The following is a 19863-nucleotide window of genomic DNA, read 5'->3' on the forward strand; positions in this document are numbered from 1 at the left end:
CAAAAATACAAAAATACCCAAGGGGGGGGGGGGGGGAGAGAAAGGACTGGGACTATTCTCACATCTCTGATATAACTCCTCACCTCTGGATGAGTTCCACCCCCAAAATCTCCAGGCATTTCCCAACCCAGACCTGGCAACCCTACAGAGAAATGAAGGATTGTTTTCCAATAGGGCCCTCGCTTACAAATTAATTCAGCAACCTGGAAAACATTGCTTCTGTTTCTCAGAGCTGGTTCACGAGGAATCACCGGAGAAGCAAAGGCAATCTGTGCATGCTCTGAGGTACTCTTGATTCCTCCGTGGCGTGGATGAGACTTGGCTCTGGGCCTAACCTAAAGTCAGCCTTGTCTCCGAGTCAGCGTGGTGTCGCAGTGTCGGACTAGGATCGGGTACACCCAGATGCAAATCCCTTCTCTGCAGAGTTGCCAACCTCCAGGTGCCGGCTGGAGATCTCTTGGGATTGCGACTGGTCTCCAAGTGACAAAGAATCAGTTCCCCTGGAGAAAACGGCCCCTCTGGAAGGTGGACTCTATGGCATTCTACCCCGTCGAAGTCCCTCCCCTCCCCAAGCCCTGCCCTCCTCAGCCTCTCTCCCCCCAAAAGCTCCAGGTATTTCCCACCCCAGAGCTGGCAAACCTACTTCTCTGCCATGGAAGCTTGCTGGGTGACCTTTGGCCACTCAGAGACTCTCAACCTGACCTACCTCGCAGAGTTGTTGTGAGGGGGGGAACAGAGGAGAGGAGAATGACATAAGCCGCTTTGGGGTCCCCATCGGGGCGGAAACGGCAGAGTATAAATCGAGTAAATGAATCAAGGTTAATTAATTAATTAGGACACGCCCACCAAATTTTGGCCTTTTGGGGTAGTTTTTTTTTTTAATCAGAAATGAGTGGTATTTAGGAGGTATTTGTGAATATGTTGCCGAAGGCTTTCACAGCCCGAGTTCATTCGTTGCTGTAGATTTTCCGGGTTGTGTGGCCGTGGTCTTGGCATTGTAGAACCTGACGTTTCGCCAGTAACTGTGACTGGCATCCTCAGAGGTACAACACAGAAAGATGGAGTGCTCTCTGTGTCAAGGTCCTCCTCCTCCTTGACACAGGGAGTATTCCATCTTTCTGTGTCAGGTTCTACAGTGCCAAGACCACGGCCTCACAACCCGGAAAACCTACAGCAACTAATGTATTTGTGAATGTCCTGCGTTGTCCAGGGGGGTTGGACTAGATGACCCTGGAGGTCCCTTCCAACTCTATGATTCTAGTGTAGGCTTTGATAATGCTTAGAGTGTGTATTGTCGACCTGTGTGGGTGGGTGTGGATAGATGCCTTCCATTGTCCTTCCAATCCACTTCCATTGTCCTTCTAATCCTTACGACACCCATGCGAGGTAGGTCACTTTTATCACCCTCTGGCAGAGGAGGGTGACTGCCGCTGAGCTGAGCTTGTGAACAAAGGTTTACTTCTGAGTAAACCTGCTTAGGATTTATGCAGGTGGGCTGCTGTGTTGGTCTGACGCAGCAGATCAAAGTTGGAGTCCAGCGGCACCTTTAAGACCAAGAAAGTCTGGGGCAAGGGATGCTCTGTATTCTTGGTGCTTGGAGGGGGGGCAACAGTGGGGGGAGCTTCTAGTGTCCCGGCCCTACTGCTGGACCTCTGGTATTTCTGCACCCAATATGAACAAAATATATACCATGAGATGACAACAAATATGCATGGACCCTTCTTTAAATTTACTTATAAATAATGTAATGGTGCTCAATAGGGATTATATGACATACAATCCTTGTTATTTACATCAACACAAGTACTACAAAATACAATATTGTCCACTTCTTACAACAACCCATTGAAACAAACAACAGCGTCTTCTATTACACGATGCAGCATGTGACTGATTCTGACGGGCTCCCGGTTTAATTTCAGCCCGTCTCTTTGTCTTTATCAAAGAATCCTCACACATAAATTCTACATAGATGGAAGACTTCTGAAATTACTTCTGTGGCATATGGCTCCTAATTCAAGGCTATCTTCTGGTATTTTTGGCCACTGTGTGATATAGAGTGTTGGACTGGATGAGCCATTGGCCTGACCCAACATTGGCTTTTCTTAAAAGGTAAAGGTTCCCTTGCTCGAAAGCCAGTCGAATCTGACTCTAGGGTTGCAGTGCTCATCTCCGTTTCAAAGCCGAAGAGCCAGCGCTGTCTGAAGACATTTCCGTGGTCATGTGGCCAGCATGACTAAACACTAAGGCGCACGGAACGCTGTTCCCTTCCCACCGAAGTGGTCCCTATTTATCTACTTGCAATTTCTTGCTTTCGAACTGCTAGGTTGGCAGGAGCTGGAACTAGAGACGGGAGCTCACTCCATCATGCGGCACCCGGGTCTCGAACTGCTGAACTACGGACCTTCCACAGCCTGCAGTTCAGCGTCTCTTACGCTCTTATAAAGTTTTGTTCTGGGTGTAATCTTCCGTGCGCATGCACAAAATGTGCTTATACCCAGAATAAGACTCTGTCGGTCTTTGTTGGTGTGCATGCAATGAAAAGGTGCTTATACCCAGAATAAAACTTTGTCGGCCTTCAAGGTGCCAGTGGACTCAAACTGTGTCCTGCTACTTTGGATCCATGCCACGGCATGCCGCAACAGTCTGTGCATGTTGCATCCAGTCCCGTCCCCTCCAGTTCAGCATTTCTTTACCAACGAAAAGTGAGGGGAGGGGGGTCTTCTCCAAGGAGGTATGCATCAGAACCAGGTTGTCTTTTTGCTTAAGCCTCCCATTTGCTGTTTTAATGAAGTCCCTGTTTAGCCACAAAGCTCCCCCCAGGACCAAGCGGGGGCAGCCCCTTCTCCGACAAAAGAAAAACGCCCCCCCCCCAAGGGCCCTCCAGAGTTTTAAAACTATGTTTGACTTAACTGGCTCGTTTAGGTAAGAATAGACCCCCCAAGCGTGGGGCCGATTGGCCTAATGGCTTCCCCTTTTGAGTTGCTAAAACTTTGCTAAAACTTTGGCTCCTCTGGACCCTCCCCCTCTGTGTAGAAAGGTGTGTGTGTGGGGTGGTCGCAATGTCATTTTTGACTATCAATGAGGTCACAGGCCTCCAAGCCATTTTTGCAAACGACCCAGGCTCGGTTTAAGCATCGGAGGGGCTCCGAGGGTCTTGATTGGATTGGGAAAGAGAGACCATCGACCACTTTAAGCTGGTCCCAGTTTTCTCCATCCCTACTAGAAAGGTGTGAATGCCCCCCCCCCCATCCTTGGCTTCCACTGGCCAGTCCTCTCCCCACCCCTCTCCTGCTTGGGCCACAAACATCTGTGTTGTCTTTTTCTCCTCCTCTACAGTTCCCGCCACCCTTGGACCCTGAGTGCAGAACCGGAGGATAGCCTAGGATCCTGGCCTGGTAGACCTCGAGAAGGAACCCAAGGCTCCCTTTCGGACTTGCGGAAGGCCAAGTGGAATCGTTGGGGTGCCCGACCCTCCCGAGTATGATGTCCTATATCAAGCAGCCCCATTATGCCGTCAACGGGTTAACCTTGGCCGGCCCAGGCATGGATCTGCTCCATTCGGCGGTCGGATACCCCAGTAAGTAGATTTCCAACATTCCTTTTGTCTTGTCACTTTCAGTGTCAAATCCATGGTCTGAGTCCGGGGATGCCTTTAAGACCACCAAAGTTTTATTCCTGGTATAAGCTTTTCATGCGCATGCACACTTCTTCAGAGAGTCTGGAAGCTTATAACCAAAACTGTGAGCTTATGCCCCAAACAAAACTTTGTTGGTCTTAAAGGTGCCCCTGGGTTCAAAACTTTGTTCTGTTGCTTCCATCTAAATCCACGGTTTGTATTTCTAAGAAAGAGAGGATATATCTGACACCTCCGTTAATGGTTTTGGAGAAAGGGGTCTATTCTAAAAACCATGGGATTCAGCCAGCCACCTGGAGTTATGGATGGAGATGCAGTGAGACTTCATTTTAGAGTTGTTTGTGTTGATTGAGATTAATTAATTATCAGTTTGGGAAGGAGAAGGCAGCCAGTCATCCAACTACGAAGAGGGTGGTCTCTACCAATCCTGTGCTAAAGAACAGCTGAGTTTTTGCTTTAAGCTCAAAACCAAGCATATGTTTACTGATTATATATTGGATACAGTGTTCCCTCTAAGCTAAGTTAGGGTGAGCCAGCTCACAGTTTTTTAGCCTCCGGCTCAGACATTTTTGTCTTCGCTCAGGAAGGAGGGCTCCGGAACAAACTAATTTATGCAGCCGTCAAATGGCTCACTCACGACCAACGCTCCCTCTAAGCTGTGGAGTCTTGTGAGTAAAAATTCTACTTGGTGAGCTACTGGCATTAAAGTCGTGAGTGAACAATTTGGCTACTGCATAAATGAGTTTGCTCTGGAGCCCTCCTTCCTGAGCTAAGACAAAAATGTGTGAGCGGGCGGCTAGAAAACTGTGAGCTAGCTCATACCCACTCAGCTTAATTCTCACAACTTTAATGCCGGTAGCCCACAAAGGAGAATGTTTGCTCACAAGACTCCACAGCTTAGAGGGAGCATTGATTGGATAGCTGTATTACTGTTAATAACAATGGGGCAAAGTTAGAGTCCAGTGGGGCACCTTTAAGACCAACAAAGTTTTATTCAAGGTATGATGCATGCACACTTCTTCAGATACACGAAAACCTATACCTTGAATAAAACTTTGTCGGTCTTAAAGGTGCCCCACTGGATTCTATAACTTTGTTCTGCTGCTTCAGACCGACACCTGAATCTGTTAATAATAATCCCAGTTTCCCCCTCATCCTGCTATTTTACAATGTCTTTCTTCATAACCTTGAACATGTATGTAGCTACCTAGGGAGGAACCACTGCATATATCTGACAACGTGGATGGAACCCTATGCCAAAATAAAGAAATCTTATTAGGCTGCAATCACACACACACACACACACCAGTGTTCCTTCTAAGCTGAGTTAGTGCGAGCTAGCTCACAGTTTTTTAGTCTCCGCATCCGGCTCACACACTTTTGTCTTCGCTCAGGAAGGAGGGCTCCAGAGTAAACTAATGTATGCAGTAGCCAACTCGCTTGCTCACAACTTTAACGCCAGTAGCTCACAGAGTACAATTTGTGCTCACGAGACTCCACAGCTTAGAGGGAACATTGAAGTAATCCACTTTCAGTCCACTTCCCTACTGGATTTTATTGTGTGAACAGGCAAAATCCAATTAAAAAGTGCCTTGGAAGTGGATTGGAAAGTGGATTCTTTAGTGTGTGTGATCGCAGCCTTAGTCTTTAAGATACAGCGTTGTAGGCAGTGCACCTTCTAAGCTGTGGAGTCTTGTGAGCAAAGATTCTACTTTGTGAGCTCCTGGCATTAAAGTGGTGAGCATTGTTCCCTCTAAGCTGAGTGAGTGTGAGCTAGCTCACAGTTTTTTAGCCCCCGGCTCACACATTTTTGTCTCCGCTCAGGAAGGATGGCTCCAGAGCAAACTCATTTATGCAGTAGCCAAATTGTTCACTCATAACTTTAATGCCAGTAGCTCACAAAGGAGAATTTTTACTCACAAGACTCCACAGCTTAGAGGGAGCATTGGTTGTGAGTGAGCCATTTGGCTGCTGCATAAATTAGTTTGCTCTGGAGCCCTCCTTCCCCCGGAGGCTAAAAGACTGTGGGCTAGCTCACACTAACTCAGCTTTGAGGATGGCAAACCCTGCTACAAGTGCAGTTCTGGCTAATGAAATCTATGAAACTTCAGCATGTGCTTCTGTTTGGCGTAGTGGTTAAGAGCACGGACTCTAAGCTGGGAGAACCTGGTGGATTCCCCATTCCTCTGCATGCAGCTGCTGGTGTGACCTTGGGTCAGTCCCAAGTTCTCTCAGAGCTGTTATCTCAAGGGCAGTCCTCGAAAGAGCTCTCTCAGCCCCACCTGCCTCACAGGGTGTCTGTTGTGGGGAGGGGGAGGGAAGGGAGTTTAGTTTGTAAGCCGCTCTGAGACTCTGAGTGAAGGGTGGGGTATAAATCCAATCTATTTCTTCTCTACCTTGAGTCCCAAAGCAGCTTACAATCGCCTTCCCTTCCTCTCCCCACGACAGGCAGCTTGTAAAGTAGGTGGGGCGGAGAGAGCTCTGAGAGAACCGTGACTGGCCCAAGGTCACCCAGCAGGTTTCGCGTGGAGGAGGAGTGGGGATTTTGAAGGGGGAGTGGACTCTAATATGGGAGAACCAGGTTTGAGTCCCCACTCCTCCACTTGCAGCTGCTGGTGTGACCTTGAGTCAGTCACAAGTTCTCTCAGAGATGTTCTCCCAAGGGCAGTCCTCGAAAGAGCTCTCTCAGCCCCACCAACCTCACAGGGCATCTGTTGTGGGGAGGGAGAGGGAAGGGAATTTAGTTTGTAAGCCGCTCTGAGACTCCGAGTGAAGGGTGGGGTATAAATCCAGTCTCTTCTACTTCTTCTTCTTCTATTACCATCCCTCCCCCTAAAAAAACAAAACCAACCAAACAAAAAAAACAACCCAGAATTGTTTTGAGAGAGAATGGGTTAAAAAAATCTGAATTACTAGATAAATAACTCCAAATGATTTGAGGCATATTCTAGGGGCGAGTGGTTTGAGATGTTCCTACAAGTAACCAGAGTTTTTATTTGTTCGTTTTATTACTTCAGAGCAATATCAGCTAGCGTGTCTTGTAATAAAACTATCCCAGAACAATTTTCGAGTTAGGGGGAAGAAAGACTTTACGAAGACGTTAGCCCATAATTTCCATCCTATTTGCCTGGCTCCAAGCCTTTGGGGGAATAGGACAGGTTCCAAAATATATTTTAAGACCTTACAAAAGCAGATCGGACAAATCCTGAACTCGTTTTTTAAAAAATCTGTGCTCCGGTTTGAAATTTCAGTGCGTTCAGGGTAGACATTCCACATCGCCTCCCGGTACGACTGCCTGGCCCAAAGTATCTTTAGAGGTGAAAGAGGAATTCTGTTCACCTTTTTGAAAGGCAGAATTTGTCCTCCAGTTCCATTTCTCCTCCTGGGAGCTTGGAGAAGGACCTAGATTTACCTAGGGTCAGGGATATTATGTTGTTCCTTAGACCGTTCTCTGGGGGGAGGGAAATTCTGCCTACCCCTTTATACAGTACAGCCCACATATTTCAATTCTTCTATCACTTTAAAGAAGTGAAATCAGTGGGGAAATCTGCCTGATGCTGTTTCATATCCAGTGAGCAAAAACAACCAAGTTTTACTGATTATGTATAAGAAGTAAGGTTGTCAGCCCCCCCCCCCCCCCGGTAATGGTGAGCAGTGTTCCTTCTAAGCGGAGTGAGTGTGAGTGAGCTCACAGTTTTTTAGCCTCCGGCTCACACATTTTTGCCTTAGCTCAGGAAGGAGGGCTCCAGAGCAAATTAATTTGTGCAGCAGCCAAATCGCTCGCTCACAACTTTCATGCCGGTAGCTCACAAAGGAGAATTTTTGCTCACAAGACTTCACAGTTTAGAGGGAGCATTGACTGGATATCTATAAGGTTGTCAGGTCCCCCCATACTGAGAGATGGGGGGGCGGGGATTAAGTTTGCCAGATCCAGGTTGGGAAACTCCTGAAGTACCACAGTGGGTCACCACTTCCCGGCACATGGCCAATACGTGCTTGGAGACACATCTCTCCCCTTTGTACTTTGTGAATTTATACTAACAACTGCTGGTAGGGTTGCCAGATCCAGGTCAGAAATTCCTGGAGATTTGGGGATGGCGCCTGGGGAGGACAGGGGTCTCGGTGGGGTAGAATGCCACGTAGTCCACTCTTCAAAGCGTCCATTTTCTCCAGGGGGACTGATCTCTGTAGTCTGGAGATAAACTGTAATTCCAGGGGATCCCCAGGTCCCACCTGGAGGCTGGCATCCCTTAGCTGGAGTCCAGCAGGAACTTAGAAACCGACAAGATTTTGGGGACCTCAGTTTATGAGTCAAAGCTAGATACACTTTGACTCTCAAAAGCTGATGAGTAATGACCATTCTTTATTTTACTGTGTGAGCCAAATCGGTCATTAGTCATATCAGTTATGACTAATAATTACTACGCTCAGGGGTCATTTCCTGCAGGAGCACACAGGAGCGGAGCTCCGGCAGTAAAGAGCACAGGGGGCGGGCACATGCAACAAGCCCCACCCCCTGCTCCCAGCAGCCCTCAGTCAGAGCAAGAAGCAGCCAGGGAATCTGCAGAGCTCCCCCAGGCCCCCCAGTCCAAAACAGTCCAGTGGCACCTTTAAGACCAAGTTTTATTTAGGCACGAGCTCCCCCTCCTCTGTGAGGACAGATCTGCACTCCCCCCCCCCAATAGCTAGCAAACCAAAACAGTCCAGTGGAGCCTGAGCAGTGGATGTTGCCTTCTGACACACTTCCGGTGATGTCAGGAGGGTGTGGCATATGCAAATGAGTTATGCTAATGAGCTCCTGCACCTCTTTTTCTACGAAATGACCCCTGACTACGCTTAAAGGTTTAAAGACTTCTGTTGTGTAGATCTCAAACCAGTGGGTAACTGGGGTGGGGCGGGGCGGGGGGGTAGTCAAAGCTGGGAATGTAACAGGGATGTGTGACAAAGAGGAAAAGTATTTGGCCTCCAAATTACTCTTCTGCGAAAGCCCCCCCCCTTTTTTAATGTGGTGCCGTTTTTCCTCCAACAAGAAATACAAGAATGGAGATTGGAGTGCTGGAGAAAGCATCCAGGACAATTTAAAGATGCAGGAGAGGCATCATCTTGGAAATGAAACTTAGGGATGAGTGAATCATAGAATCACAGCGTTGGAAGGGGCACTACCCCCTATATGGGCCATACGGGCCATCTAGTCCAGCCCCCTAATGAGGGGGCAGGATTCTGAGAAATATCTTCTTGCCACAGAATTAGGGGAAGGGCCGTGGACTCGACAGAGGCCAAGTCCCCGATGCAGGTAGTCTTCCCTTTCCACAAACGCACCGCCCCTAAGCAGTGTTCCCTCTAAGCTGAGTTAGTGTGAGCTAGCTCATCGTTTTTTAGCCTCCACAGCTTAGAGGGAACATTGCCCCTAAGAAGAAACCCAGAGCTGGATGGGTACCACCGAAGGTCATCTAGTCCAACCCCCTGCACAATGCAGGAAATTCACAACTACTCCCCCACTCCCCCAGTGACCGCTGCTCTGTGTCTGGAGGAAAGCAAAAAACCTCCAGGATTCCTAGATTGGAGGAAAATTCCTTCCTAACCCCAAACTGGTGATTGGCGTTACCCTGGGCATGTAAGAAAGGGCCACAAGCAGTGTTCCCTCTAATTTCCCCGCCCCTACAGAGCAGAACAGTTCACATCCTAAGGAGAATAGAACTGCTGTAATCTTCCAATGGGCAATGGGCCGTGCAAGACCCTGTGTGGCTTCAGATTGCTGCTGAGCGGGCCTTCCGGTGTTAATGAGCGGACGTTCACCCACACAACTTAGAGGGAACATTGGCCCACGAGAGCCGACCACTGGCTCATCCCTTCCCGCCCTCCCACGTGTTATCTGCTTGCCCATCTTCACACCAACCCTCCATGGTAGGCTGTTGCTAATTCTGTCTTCATGCATTTTTTTGCTCAAGACTGCCCGGTGAATTTATTGGCAAGTTGGCGTTGGAAACCGTGGTTCTGAGCTCCGGCGCCAAATCCTCCCAACTGAAATAGGATTTGCCGTTTGGTGTCATGGTTAAGTGCGCGGACTCTAATCTGGGAGAACCGGGTTTGATTCCCCACTCCTCCACTTGCATCTGGCTGGATGACCTTGGGCAAGCCATAACTCTGGCACAGCTGTTCTTGAAAAAGAGCAGTTTCTGTCAAGAGCTCTCTCAGCCCCACCTACCTCACAGGGTGTCTGTTGTGGGGAGGGGGAGGGAAAGGAGTTTGTAAGCCGCTCTGAGACACCTTTGGGTAGTGAAGGGCGGGGTATAAATCCAATCTCTTCCTCTTCTTCTTCTTTTTAAAAGGATACCTCCTTTCTGTGGAATAGGCTGCCTATAAATGTGGTCCCGGGCAATGCTCCCTCTTAGCTGTAGAGTCCTGTGAGCAGAAATTGTACTTGGTGAGCTCCTGGCATTAAAGTTGTGAGCGAGCGATTTGGCTGCTGCGTAAATTAGTTTGCTCTGGAGCCCTCCTTCCTGAGCTGAACCAAGAATGGGTGAGCCGGAGGCTAAAAAACAATGAGCTAGCTCACACTAACTCAGCTTAGAGGGAACACTGGGCCCCAGGGCGGGTAACTGATACCTCCTGTTTCTAAGCACAGAAAAGAGGGTTTTCTACGGCAATAACTCCAGAGCAGTAGCCAGATCAGTGCTCCCTCTAAGTTGTGGAGTCTTGTGAGCAAAAGATCCTACTTTGTGAGCTACCGGCATTAAAGGTGTGAGCGAGCGATTTGGCTGCGGCATAAAATCAGTTTGCTCTGGAGCCCTCCTCCCTGAGCTAAGACAAAAATCTGTGAGCCGGAGGCTAAAAAACTGCGAGCTAGCTCACCCTAACTCAGTTTAGAGGGAACGCTGGAGTCCACCCTCCAATGCATCCATTTTTCTGCAGGGGGACTGACCTCTGTTGTCTGAACTGTAATTCCGGAGGAGGCTGGCACCCCTACTGAGCGAGCGGTTGAAAAGAAAGAAGTCAGGATGCAGAGGTACAATGCAAAACGTAATTAGCTTGATTAGAGGGAGGTGGGAAACGGATGTCTCCCCTGCTGTAATCAAGCTGATTGTGTTTTGCATCCTACCTCTGCATGTTACCTTTCTTTGCGACACCCTCCCTCCCACCTTCTGTGATATGAGAGAGCCCCATTCCGGCTTGCATCTGACGAAGGGCGCCTTGACTCTCGGGTCTTGTCTGAAGACGTGCGCTTTGCACACAAAGGCTTACACTTTGGATAAAACCTTTGTTGGTCTTCAAAGTGCCACTGAACTCGAGCTCTGTCTGACGCCCCTCAAATCCTGCTGGTCTCTCTGACCTGCTACTGGGCTCGAACGCGGCTCTTTCAGCACCTTGAGGAACACCGGGATTTATTCTAACGTGAGCTGAACTGTCAAGGGCAGGGTCGAAGAACAGTTTTGACCCTGATAGCCTCCTTGTTGTTGTTCAGTCGCACAGTCGAGTCCGACTCTTCGCGACCCCATGGACCAGGTCACGCCCGGCCCTCCTGTCTTCTGCTGTCCTCTGAAATTCACTCAATTTCATGTTCGTTGCATCTATGACACTGTCTAACCATCTCCTCCTTTGCCATCCCCGTCTTCTTTGACCTTCAATCTTTCCCAGCATCAGGGTCTTCATCTCCAGGGAGTGCTCCCTTCTCATTGGGTGGCCAAAGTATTTGAACTTCAGTTTCATTATCTGGCCTTCCAGGGAACAGTCAGGGTTGATTTCTTTGAGGATTGACTGATTCGATCTTCTTGCAGTCCAAGGGACTCTCAAGAGTCTTCTCCAGCACCATAGTTCAAAAGAATCTATTCTTCGGCGCTCGGCCTTCCTTATAGTCCAACTCTCGCAGCCATACTTGACTACTGGGAATACCATTGCTTTGACCATGCGGACTTTTGTTGGCAGGGTGATGTCTCTACTTTTTATCATGCTGTTTAGGTTCCTCCTACCCAGGGCTTTTTTTTCCTGGGGGAATGTGGCGGAACAGAGTTCCGGAACCTCTTCATGGAAACAAAATTCTCAAAAGAAAAAAGTTTAAAAGTTCATGATACTGTTTCTCCTTGAGAGTTCTGGCGCTTCTTTTTCCAGAGAAAAAAGCCCTGCTCGTATGTATTACCTCCCTGCCTCTTTGTGGAGCCTCTGTCTCTCATTTCTGACAAAAACAGGCTCTTCTTCACCAGACTTTACGTTGGAATAAAAACTCTCTAGTTCTTAACACTCCACAAGACTGCTGTTTGGTTTTGGCAGGAGACAAGAGAGTCTCTGGTGTGTTCTTAAAAAAAAGAAATCAACTTGGGAGACCCTAACCGTTGAAATTCTGAGTAGTGGGTAAACAGAGAGACAAGCGTCTTATCCATTAGGGTTGGGTGATGGGTGGAATGAATAGTTATCTAATCAAGAGATAAAAAACAGTTGGTACCGACACCGGGAAATAAGTGGTCAGGGTGACAACTGATTGCAGGATTTATTTGCAAGTCCCCATGCAAATGTCTTACCAGTAATGGCTCTGGCGTAGGGATGCCAGCCTCCAGGTGGGACCTGGGGATCCCCCAGAATTGCAGCTGTTCTTCAGGCTACAGAGATCAGTTCCCCCTGGGAAAAATGGCTGCTTTGGGGGGTGGACTTTATGGCATTGTACCCCCACTGAGGGCCCTGTCCTCCCCCAGTCTCCATCCCCAAATCTCCAGGAGTTCCCCAACCTGGATCTGGCAGTCTTGGTGTAAACTCATAAAAGTGCAAAGGGGAGAGATGTTTCGCTAAGCACGTATTGGCCGTGTGCTGGGGAGTGGTGACCCATTGTGGCTCTTCAGGGCTTGTTCCTGAGCCCTTGGGGACCAACTCTGCCCTTCACACTTTCCACCTCAGCACTGCTGGTGGAACCTCTCTGGAAGTTAGCAAACGAAACAGACATAACTTATTTTAAACTTACGTATTTATTTATATTTATTTATTTATTATTTTAATTTATACCTCGCCCTCCCCGCAAGCAGGCTCAGGGCGGCTTACACTAATTGGTACCCTGTACCATAAAACCCGTTGGGGGACCCAAATAGGCTGACATCGTTCGCCTCTCCTCCATTCTGTCCTCACAACAACCCTGTGAGGTAGGTTAGGCTGACTGGTCCGGCAAGATTCCATAGCATAGCCAGGATTCGAACCTGGCTCTCCCAGATACCTAGCCCGACGCTTTAACCACTACATCACGCTGGTCCTCATTCATAGTAATCAAGGCTCTTTTTGCAGCAGGAACTCCTTTGCATATTAGGCGGCATACCCCTAATGTAGCCAATCCTCCAAGAGCTTACAGTAGCCCCTGTAAGAAGAGCTCTGTAAGCTCTTGGAGGATTGGCTAAGTTAGGGGTGTGTCGCCTAATATGCAAAGGAGTTCCTGCTATAAAAAGAGCCCTGCGATAGTAATATATAGTCAGTCAGTCAACTTTTATCGGCATAGATAAAATACAGCATGGATAGTAATATATAATAAAAAATACATAATAATAAAAAACAAAAACAATAAAAATACATAGTAAGAACCACGTTTTTTAAAAACCCAACCAACACAGCATTAAAACAATTAAACCAGAGTTTAATACAGACAAAAACATAAAAGCCAGGGGTCATTTCCTACAGGAGCGGAGCTCCGGCAGTAAAGAGCCCAGGGGGCGGGCACATATAACAAGCCCCACCCCCTGCTCCCAGCAGCCCTCAGTCAGAGCAAGAAGCAGCCAGGTAAGTTGCAGAGCTCCACCCCGGCCCCCTGACCCAAAACAGTCCAGTGGCACCTTTAAGACCACGTTTTATTCAGGTACAAGCTCTCCCTCCTCCCTGAGGACAGATCTGCACGTCCCCCCCCCCCAGTAGCTAGCAATCCAAACCAGTCCAGTGGAGCTTGAGCGGTGGGTGTTGCCTTCTGACACACTTCCGGTGATGTCAGGGGGGGTGGCATATGCAAATAAGCTTTGCTAATGCTAATGAGCTCCTGCATCTCTTTTTCTACTAAACGACCCCTGGTAAAAGCCACAACTGGGCAGGAAGGGGGGGGGGGATCACTGAGGGGTACGCCAAATGAAACAAACACACAAAAAGTCTTTACCGGCTGATGGCAACAGAAGGGGTCCGGTTTTCAAACTGGGGGCCTTCAGAATTTTTCCAGGTTAATCTTAGTATCTGAAGAAGTGAGCAGTGACTCCCGGAAGCTCCTTCCCTGCCACCAATTTGGTTAGTCTTTAAGTTCCCGCTGGACTCTTGTCTCTTTTCTAATCTCAGTAACGGCAGCCCTGGTAGATCCGAGGCAGGTAGCTTTGCCTCTCAAAAGCTCATACTCTGAAAATCTCACTGGTCTCTAAGATGCTAGGGACTCGAACCCAGGTCTGCTACTGCAGACCGACATAGCCGCTCTCTGAAACTCCTGGAAATGCCTTGCTAATCCGCTTCTAGACTTTCCAGCCGCGAGGGAACGCGGGGTTCGTTTTAGGGGGCTCTCTCGCATAGGCTGACAGTGTGGAACCAGACGGGTGCCCTTCCCCAAAAGGGTGGAAGCCAGGGCTGGTTCCCAATTGCGGGAGGCCCCGGGCAGAGAGTCCCCAAGGACCCCCTCCCTGCCCACTCACCCAATTTGTCTCACTACTTGAGAGCCAGTTTGGTGTCATGGTTAAGAGTGTGGACTCTAAACTGGGAGAGTCGGGTTTGATTCCCCACTCCTCCACACGGAGCTGCTGGTGTGACTTTGGGTCAGTCGCAAGTTCTCTCAGAGCTGTTCTCTCAAGGGCAGTCCTCGAAAGAGCTCTCTCGGCCCCGCCTGCCTCACGGGGTGTCCGTTGTGGGGAGGGGAAGGGAAAGGTGATTGTAAGCCACTCTGAGACTCTTTCAGGTAGTGAAGGGTGGGGTATGAATCCAGTCTCCTCCTCCTCCTCGTCTGTCAGTTGCAAGTTCTCTCAGAGCTGTTCTCTCAAGAGCAGTCCTCGAAAGAGCTCTCTCGGCCTCACCTACCTCACTGGGTGTCTGTTGTGGGGAGGGGAGGGGAAAAGAGGTTGTAAGCCGCTCTGAGACTCCTCCAGGCAGTGAAGGGCAGGGTATAAATCCAATCTCCTCCTCCTCCTCCTCTTCTTCTTCTTGACTGTGCAGCAGTGCACCTACACCACTGCCCATGTGACCCAGAAGGGATGTCATCACGCGGTGATGTCAGGCGACACTCTGGGATTTGGGCAAAAGAAATACCAGAGTGCTACGACGATGTCACTTCCGGGTCACGTGGGCAGTGACGTAGACACGTCGCTGCACATCAGCTGGATCTCCCTCTTTTCCAGGGTAAGTTCCCCCCCGCCGACCAGCTGATCGGCGGTGAGGTGGTGGGGCCTGGTGGCAGCCAATGTTCCCTCTAAGCTGTGGAGTCTTGTGAGCAAAAATTCTACTTTGTGAGCTACTGGCATTAAAGTTGTGAGCAAGAGCTTTGGCTGCTGCATAAATTTGTTTGCTCTGGAGCCCTCCTTCCTGAGCGAAGACAAAGATGTGTGAGCCAGAGGCTAAAAAACTGTGAGCTAACTCACACTAACTCAGCTTAGAGGGAACACTGGTGGCAGCATACCCCCACTTCCACCGGGGGTGTGTGTGTGCCTGGCAGCCGTACTGCTCATCTCTCCTCGGCCTGCTCACAGGTCCTCCCACTGCCCCCCCCCCCCCATGCTGATGCTGGCCGTGGCTGAAGTCAAGATTTAACTCTCTGTTTTGCGCGGGAGTGTCTGAACCCACATCGCACCCAGTTTGAGGCCTGGGACTTTGGCTGTGGTTGCATTACGGGATGTGCGCTCTCTTGCCTTCTTCCCGATGAACTCCTCTCCCTCCCCCTTTTTTATGCAGCTACTCCCCGGAAACAGAGGCGGGAGCGTACCACGTTCACCCGAGCTCAGCTGGATATCTTGGAGGCGCTCTTCGCCAAGACCCGCTACCCCGACATCTTCATGCGCGAAGAGGTGGCGCTGAAAATCAATCTGCCGGAGTCCAGGGTGCAGGTACGTGTGTGGGGGGGTGAAGGGCCGTGCGCTGGCATACCGCTATATCATTGATAAAAAGGCTGATGCGGTCTTGGGGTGTATCAACAGAGGCATGCTATCCAAATTGCATTAGCATTAGCTAACTATTGTACCAAATTTTCCTCTGTCTGGTACCCAATTTTGCAACACCTCTCAGAAAAAGATATAATCCCTCCTAGAGTTATTTATAAGAATTTTTAAAAATAATTTTAGATTTCTGGTTGTTAGAATTTTATATTACGTCTCTGTGAAATGTCTTTGCTGCTGTATTTCGAATAAAATTAGGAAAAAAGAGAAAAATCTACAGTACATTTGAAGGGCATGTTTTGCTTTCCCGCCAACAGTCTCCTGATTTATTCAGCATTTATAGATTTGAAAGATTTTATACTCCGCCTGTCTCTCATAGGAATAAAATCGTAATTGAAAAAATAATAATAATATCCAAATTGCAACATTTCATAGTCCAGCTGTATACCTCTGGGAGAACGGGGTTCGATTCCCCACTCCTCCACATGCAGCTGCTGGTGTGACTTTGGGTCAGTCACAAGTTATTTCAAGGTTGTTCTCTGAAGAGCAGTCCTCACAAGAGCTCTCTCAGGCCCACCTACCTCACAAGGTGTCTGTTGTGGGGTTGGGAAGGGAAAGGAGATTGTAAGCCGCTCTGAGACTCCTTTGGGTAGTGAAGGGCGGGGTATAAATCCAATCTGTTCTCCTCCTCCGTCATTGGTGAGGCTGCACTTGGACTACTGCGTTCAGTTCTGGAGGCAACCCTCCAAAGTGGCCATAAATATAATTTAATATGAAAATGCTCCCTCTAAGCTGTGGAGTCTTGTGAGCAAAACTTCTACTTGGTGAGCTACTGGCATCAAAGTTGTGAGCAGGTGATTTGGCTGCTGTATAAATCAGTTTGTTCTGGAGCCCTCCTCCCTGAGCTGAGACAAAAACGTGTGAGCCGGAGGCTAAAAACTGTGAGCTGGCTCACACTCACTCAGCTTAGAGGGAACACTGGTTGGGCCCCCTTAATTATTTGTGTGATTTATATCCCGCCCCCCACAAGCGGGCTCAGGACAGGTCACAATTGTGTCATCGCTCGCCATCTATTGTTAGTTAATTCAGTATTCGATGCTGTAGGTTTTAACGATGTACTATGTTTTTATGCTCTATTTATGCTAATTGATTGTTATGTTTAGATTTGTCGTGCCCTGCTCTGTGCAGGGAGAGCGGGCTAGAAACTGAATAAATAAGACAACTAATTAATTAATTAATACCCAGCATGCGCTGAAAGCACTGAGCTCGCAGAAAGGCTCCGGTTCTTGCCCTCGACTGCCCTCCCCGTCACAAATGATTCCCCCACTCCTCCGCATGCAGCTGCTGGTGTGACTTTGGGTCAGTCACAAGTTATTTCAAGGTTGTCCTCTCAAGAGCAGTCCTCACAAGAGCTCTCTCAGGCCCGCCAACCTCACAAGGTGTCTGCTGTGGGGTTGGGGAAGGGAAAGGAGATTGTCAGCCGCTCCGAGGCTCCTTTCCCATCGCAAATGGCCCTGCCCCTTTTCTCCGCCATCTCGGCTGCCATCTTTCCCTGTGACGCTGCCCGAGTGTGCTGTAAGCCAAACAGAGGACGCAAGCAAGTGTGGAGGCTCTTGTCAGGGAGTGCCTGAAAGGCCTCCCATCCAGGCCAGCGGATATCCAGGTCAAGAAGAAGAAGAAGAAGAGTCTCAGAGCGGCTGACAAACTCCTTTCCCTTCCCCTCCCCACAACAGACACCCTGTGAGGTAGGTGGGGCTGAGAGAACTCTGACACAAACTGCTCTTTTTCAAGGACAGCTCTGACAGAACTATGGCTTGCCCAAGGTCATCCAGCAGGTGCAAGTGGAGGAGTGGGGAATCGAACCCGGTTCTCCCAGATTAGAGTCCGCGCACTTAACCACTACACTCAAACTGGCTCTCTGCTCTTTTTCACGGACAGCTCTTATCAGAACTACGGCTTGCCCAAGGTCATCCAGCCAGGTGCAAGTGGAGGAGTGGGGAATCAAACCCTGTTCTCCCAGATTAGAGTCCGTGCACTTCACCAGTACACCAAACCAAGAAGTGCTTTGCCATTGCCTGCCTTGACTTCACCGGTGATCTCTCATCCAAGTCCGAACCAGGGCTTAGCTTCTGAGGTCTGACAATATTGGGCCAGCCTGGGCTATCTAAGCCAGGGCAGAGGCGAACAGTGGTGGTTTGCCATTGCTTGCCTCTGCGTAGCAACCCTGGCCAATCTACCCCTGTTTGTCTCTTTCCTGACCCGGATGGCCCAGGTTGGCCTGATCTCATCAGAGCTTGGAAGCTAAGAAGGGTCGTCCCTGGTTAGGACTCGAGTGGGAGACCACTGAAGAAGTCCAGGGTTGCTACGCAGAGGCAGGCAACGGGCAACCCACCTCCATCGGTCTCCTCAGCAGGGCTGGCCCTCTGCAAGCTTGCAGTGTATCTATCCCCCTTCCCGCCAGTTCTGAACCTCTCGGCCGCCCCAGCCTAAAAAAGTAAAAAAGTAAGGTAGGCCCGTCCCCATCCTTCGCGGCCGTTTTGATTCCAGCAGCGTCCCATGAAAACGGGTCCCCACAGAAACCCAGCCCCTCCTTTTCGGTCCCGCCCCCCCGGGCGTTTCTCACCTACCTCTGACTCCGCTCTACCCTCCTCGCAGGTCTGGTTCAAGAACCGCCGGGCCAAGTGCCGCCAGCAGCAGCAGCAGAGCACGGGCCAGGCCAAAGCCCGCCCGGCGAAGAAGAAGACCTCTCCCGCCCGGGAGACCAGCTCGGAGACCAGCACCAACGGGCAGTACAGCCCCCCGCCGACCGGCACGTCCGTGACGCCCAGCTCGAGCGCCAGCGCCACCGTCTCCATCTGGAGCCCCGCCTCCATCTCCCCCATCCCGGACCCCCTGTCTGCCTCCACTACCCCCTGCATGCAGAGGTCCACCGCCTACCCCATGACCTACACCCAGGCCCCCGGTTACACCCAGACCTACGCCGGATCCACCTCCTACTTCAGCGGCCTCGACTGCAGCTCCTACCTGTCCCCCATGCACCCGCAGCTGTCTGCCCCCGGAGCCGCGCTGAGCCCCATCGCTACCCCGACCATGGGTGGCCACCTGAGCCAGTCACCGGCCTCCCTGTCCAGTCAGGGCTACGGCACGGCCGGGCTGGGCTTCGGCTCCGTGGATTGCCTAGACTACAAGGACCAAGCCGCCTCGTGGAAGCTCAACTTCAACGCCACCGACTGCTTGGATTACAAAGACCAGAGCTCGTGGAAATTCCAGGTCTTGTGAAGGGCGCTCCGCTCCACTCGCTTCCCTTCAAAGAAACTCCTCCTTCTGCCGCGTAGCATCTCGGGACAGCTTCCTCTGTCCGCCCCTCGGGGGGAGACCCACCCAGCTTACTTCTCCTCCTCCTCCTCTCGATTTCCTGGACTCTTCCATAAAGCGGAGGCATCTCCACGCCCTCCGTAGCAGCACCAAGGGTTTAGGACTCGGCCGTTTAACGCAGAATAGGGCACCGCTTGATCTCTCTCCACTGATTTTGGAAACTCTCTTCTGGCAATGGGTGGGGAAACGTGGATCTGTGCGGACATTAGGAACTCACGAACAGCCTCGGGCTTCAGATGCCGGGACACGCAACTCCTTCAGATAACTTGGCTTGAACTCGGTGACCGATAGCTGACCGCCTCTCTCCACCGACTGGGCTGAAGTTCGAACTCTTGGCCTGGGGGAGATCTGAGTTCCGAGCTGCGCTTTACAAAAGCAATATCAAAGCCCACCCTGTTAAAGGATGGAATTTTCGCTCAGCACGTTTTCGGGAACGGCAAACTGCAGCAGACGAAGCTGCTAGACGGTGTTATCTCCGAGGTCCCCTCCTGTTTTCTCTTTGTGTCGCTGTCTCTCCTGGGTCTGCAGAGCCGGAAGTGTCAGTCCGTCGAGCCATTTGGACGAGACTTTTTCCATCGTCAGTGTTCTTTCCAGATATTGTCTTTTTAAGAGGTAGTGCCGAGGAGTGAATTCGCTAGGGTTGTCAGCTCCGGGTTGGGAAATACCTGGAGATTTCGGGAGTGGAGCCTGAGGAGGGCGGGGCTTGGGGAAGGGAGGGACTTCGACGGGGCGCAATGCCATAGAATCCACTTTCCCAAGTGGCCATTTTCTCAATGT

The 19863-nt window shown here is 50.1% G+C and overlaps 1 protein-coding gene across 1 annotated transcript; it reads left to right on the forward strand.

The window, feature by feature from the left end:
* The first annotated feature begins 3483 nt into the window (after positions 1-3483).
* On the forward strand, positions 3484-18990 carry LOC107121371 (homeobox protein otx5). The gene is made up of 3 exons (XM_015424287.1): positions 3484-3580; positions 15512-15663; positions 18367-18990. The coding sequence occupies exons 1-3, from the start codon at positions 3484-3486 to the stop codon at positions 18988-18990; spliced, it is 873 nt and encodes a 290-aa protein (XP_015279773.1).
* Positions 18991-19863: the final 873 nt, after the last annotated feature.

The sequence above is a fragment of the Gekko japonicus genome, unplaced genomic scaffold (assembly GCF_001447785.1).
Source record: "Gekko japonicus isolate JY-2015 unplaced genomic scaffold, Gekko_japonicus_V1.1 scaffold2321, whole genome shotgun sequence".
In the NCBI taxonomy this organism is placed as follows: Eukaryota; Metazoa; Chordata; class Lepidosauria; order Squamata; family Gekkonidae; genus Gekko; species Gekko japonicus.

Coding starts and splice junctions, on each gene's coding strand:
- LOC107121371 (XM_015424287.1), top strand. CDS start 3,484: ATGATGTCCTATATCAAGCAGCCCCATTATGCCGTCAACGGGTTAACC. Junction 3,581..15,511: donor TTCGGCGGTCGGATACCCCA/GTAAGTAGATTT, acceptor TTTTTTATGCAG/CTACTCCCCGGAAACAGAGG. Junction 15,664..18,366: donor TGCCGGAGTCCAGGGTGCAG/GTACGTGTGTGG, acceptor CCCTCCTCGCAG/GTCTGGTTCAAGAACCGCCG.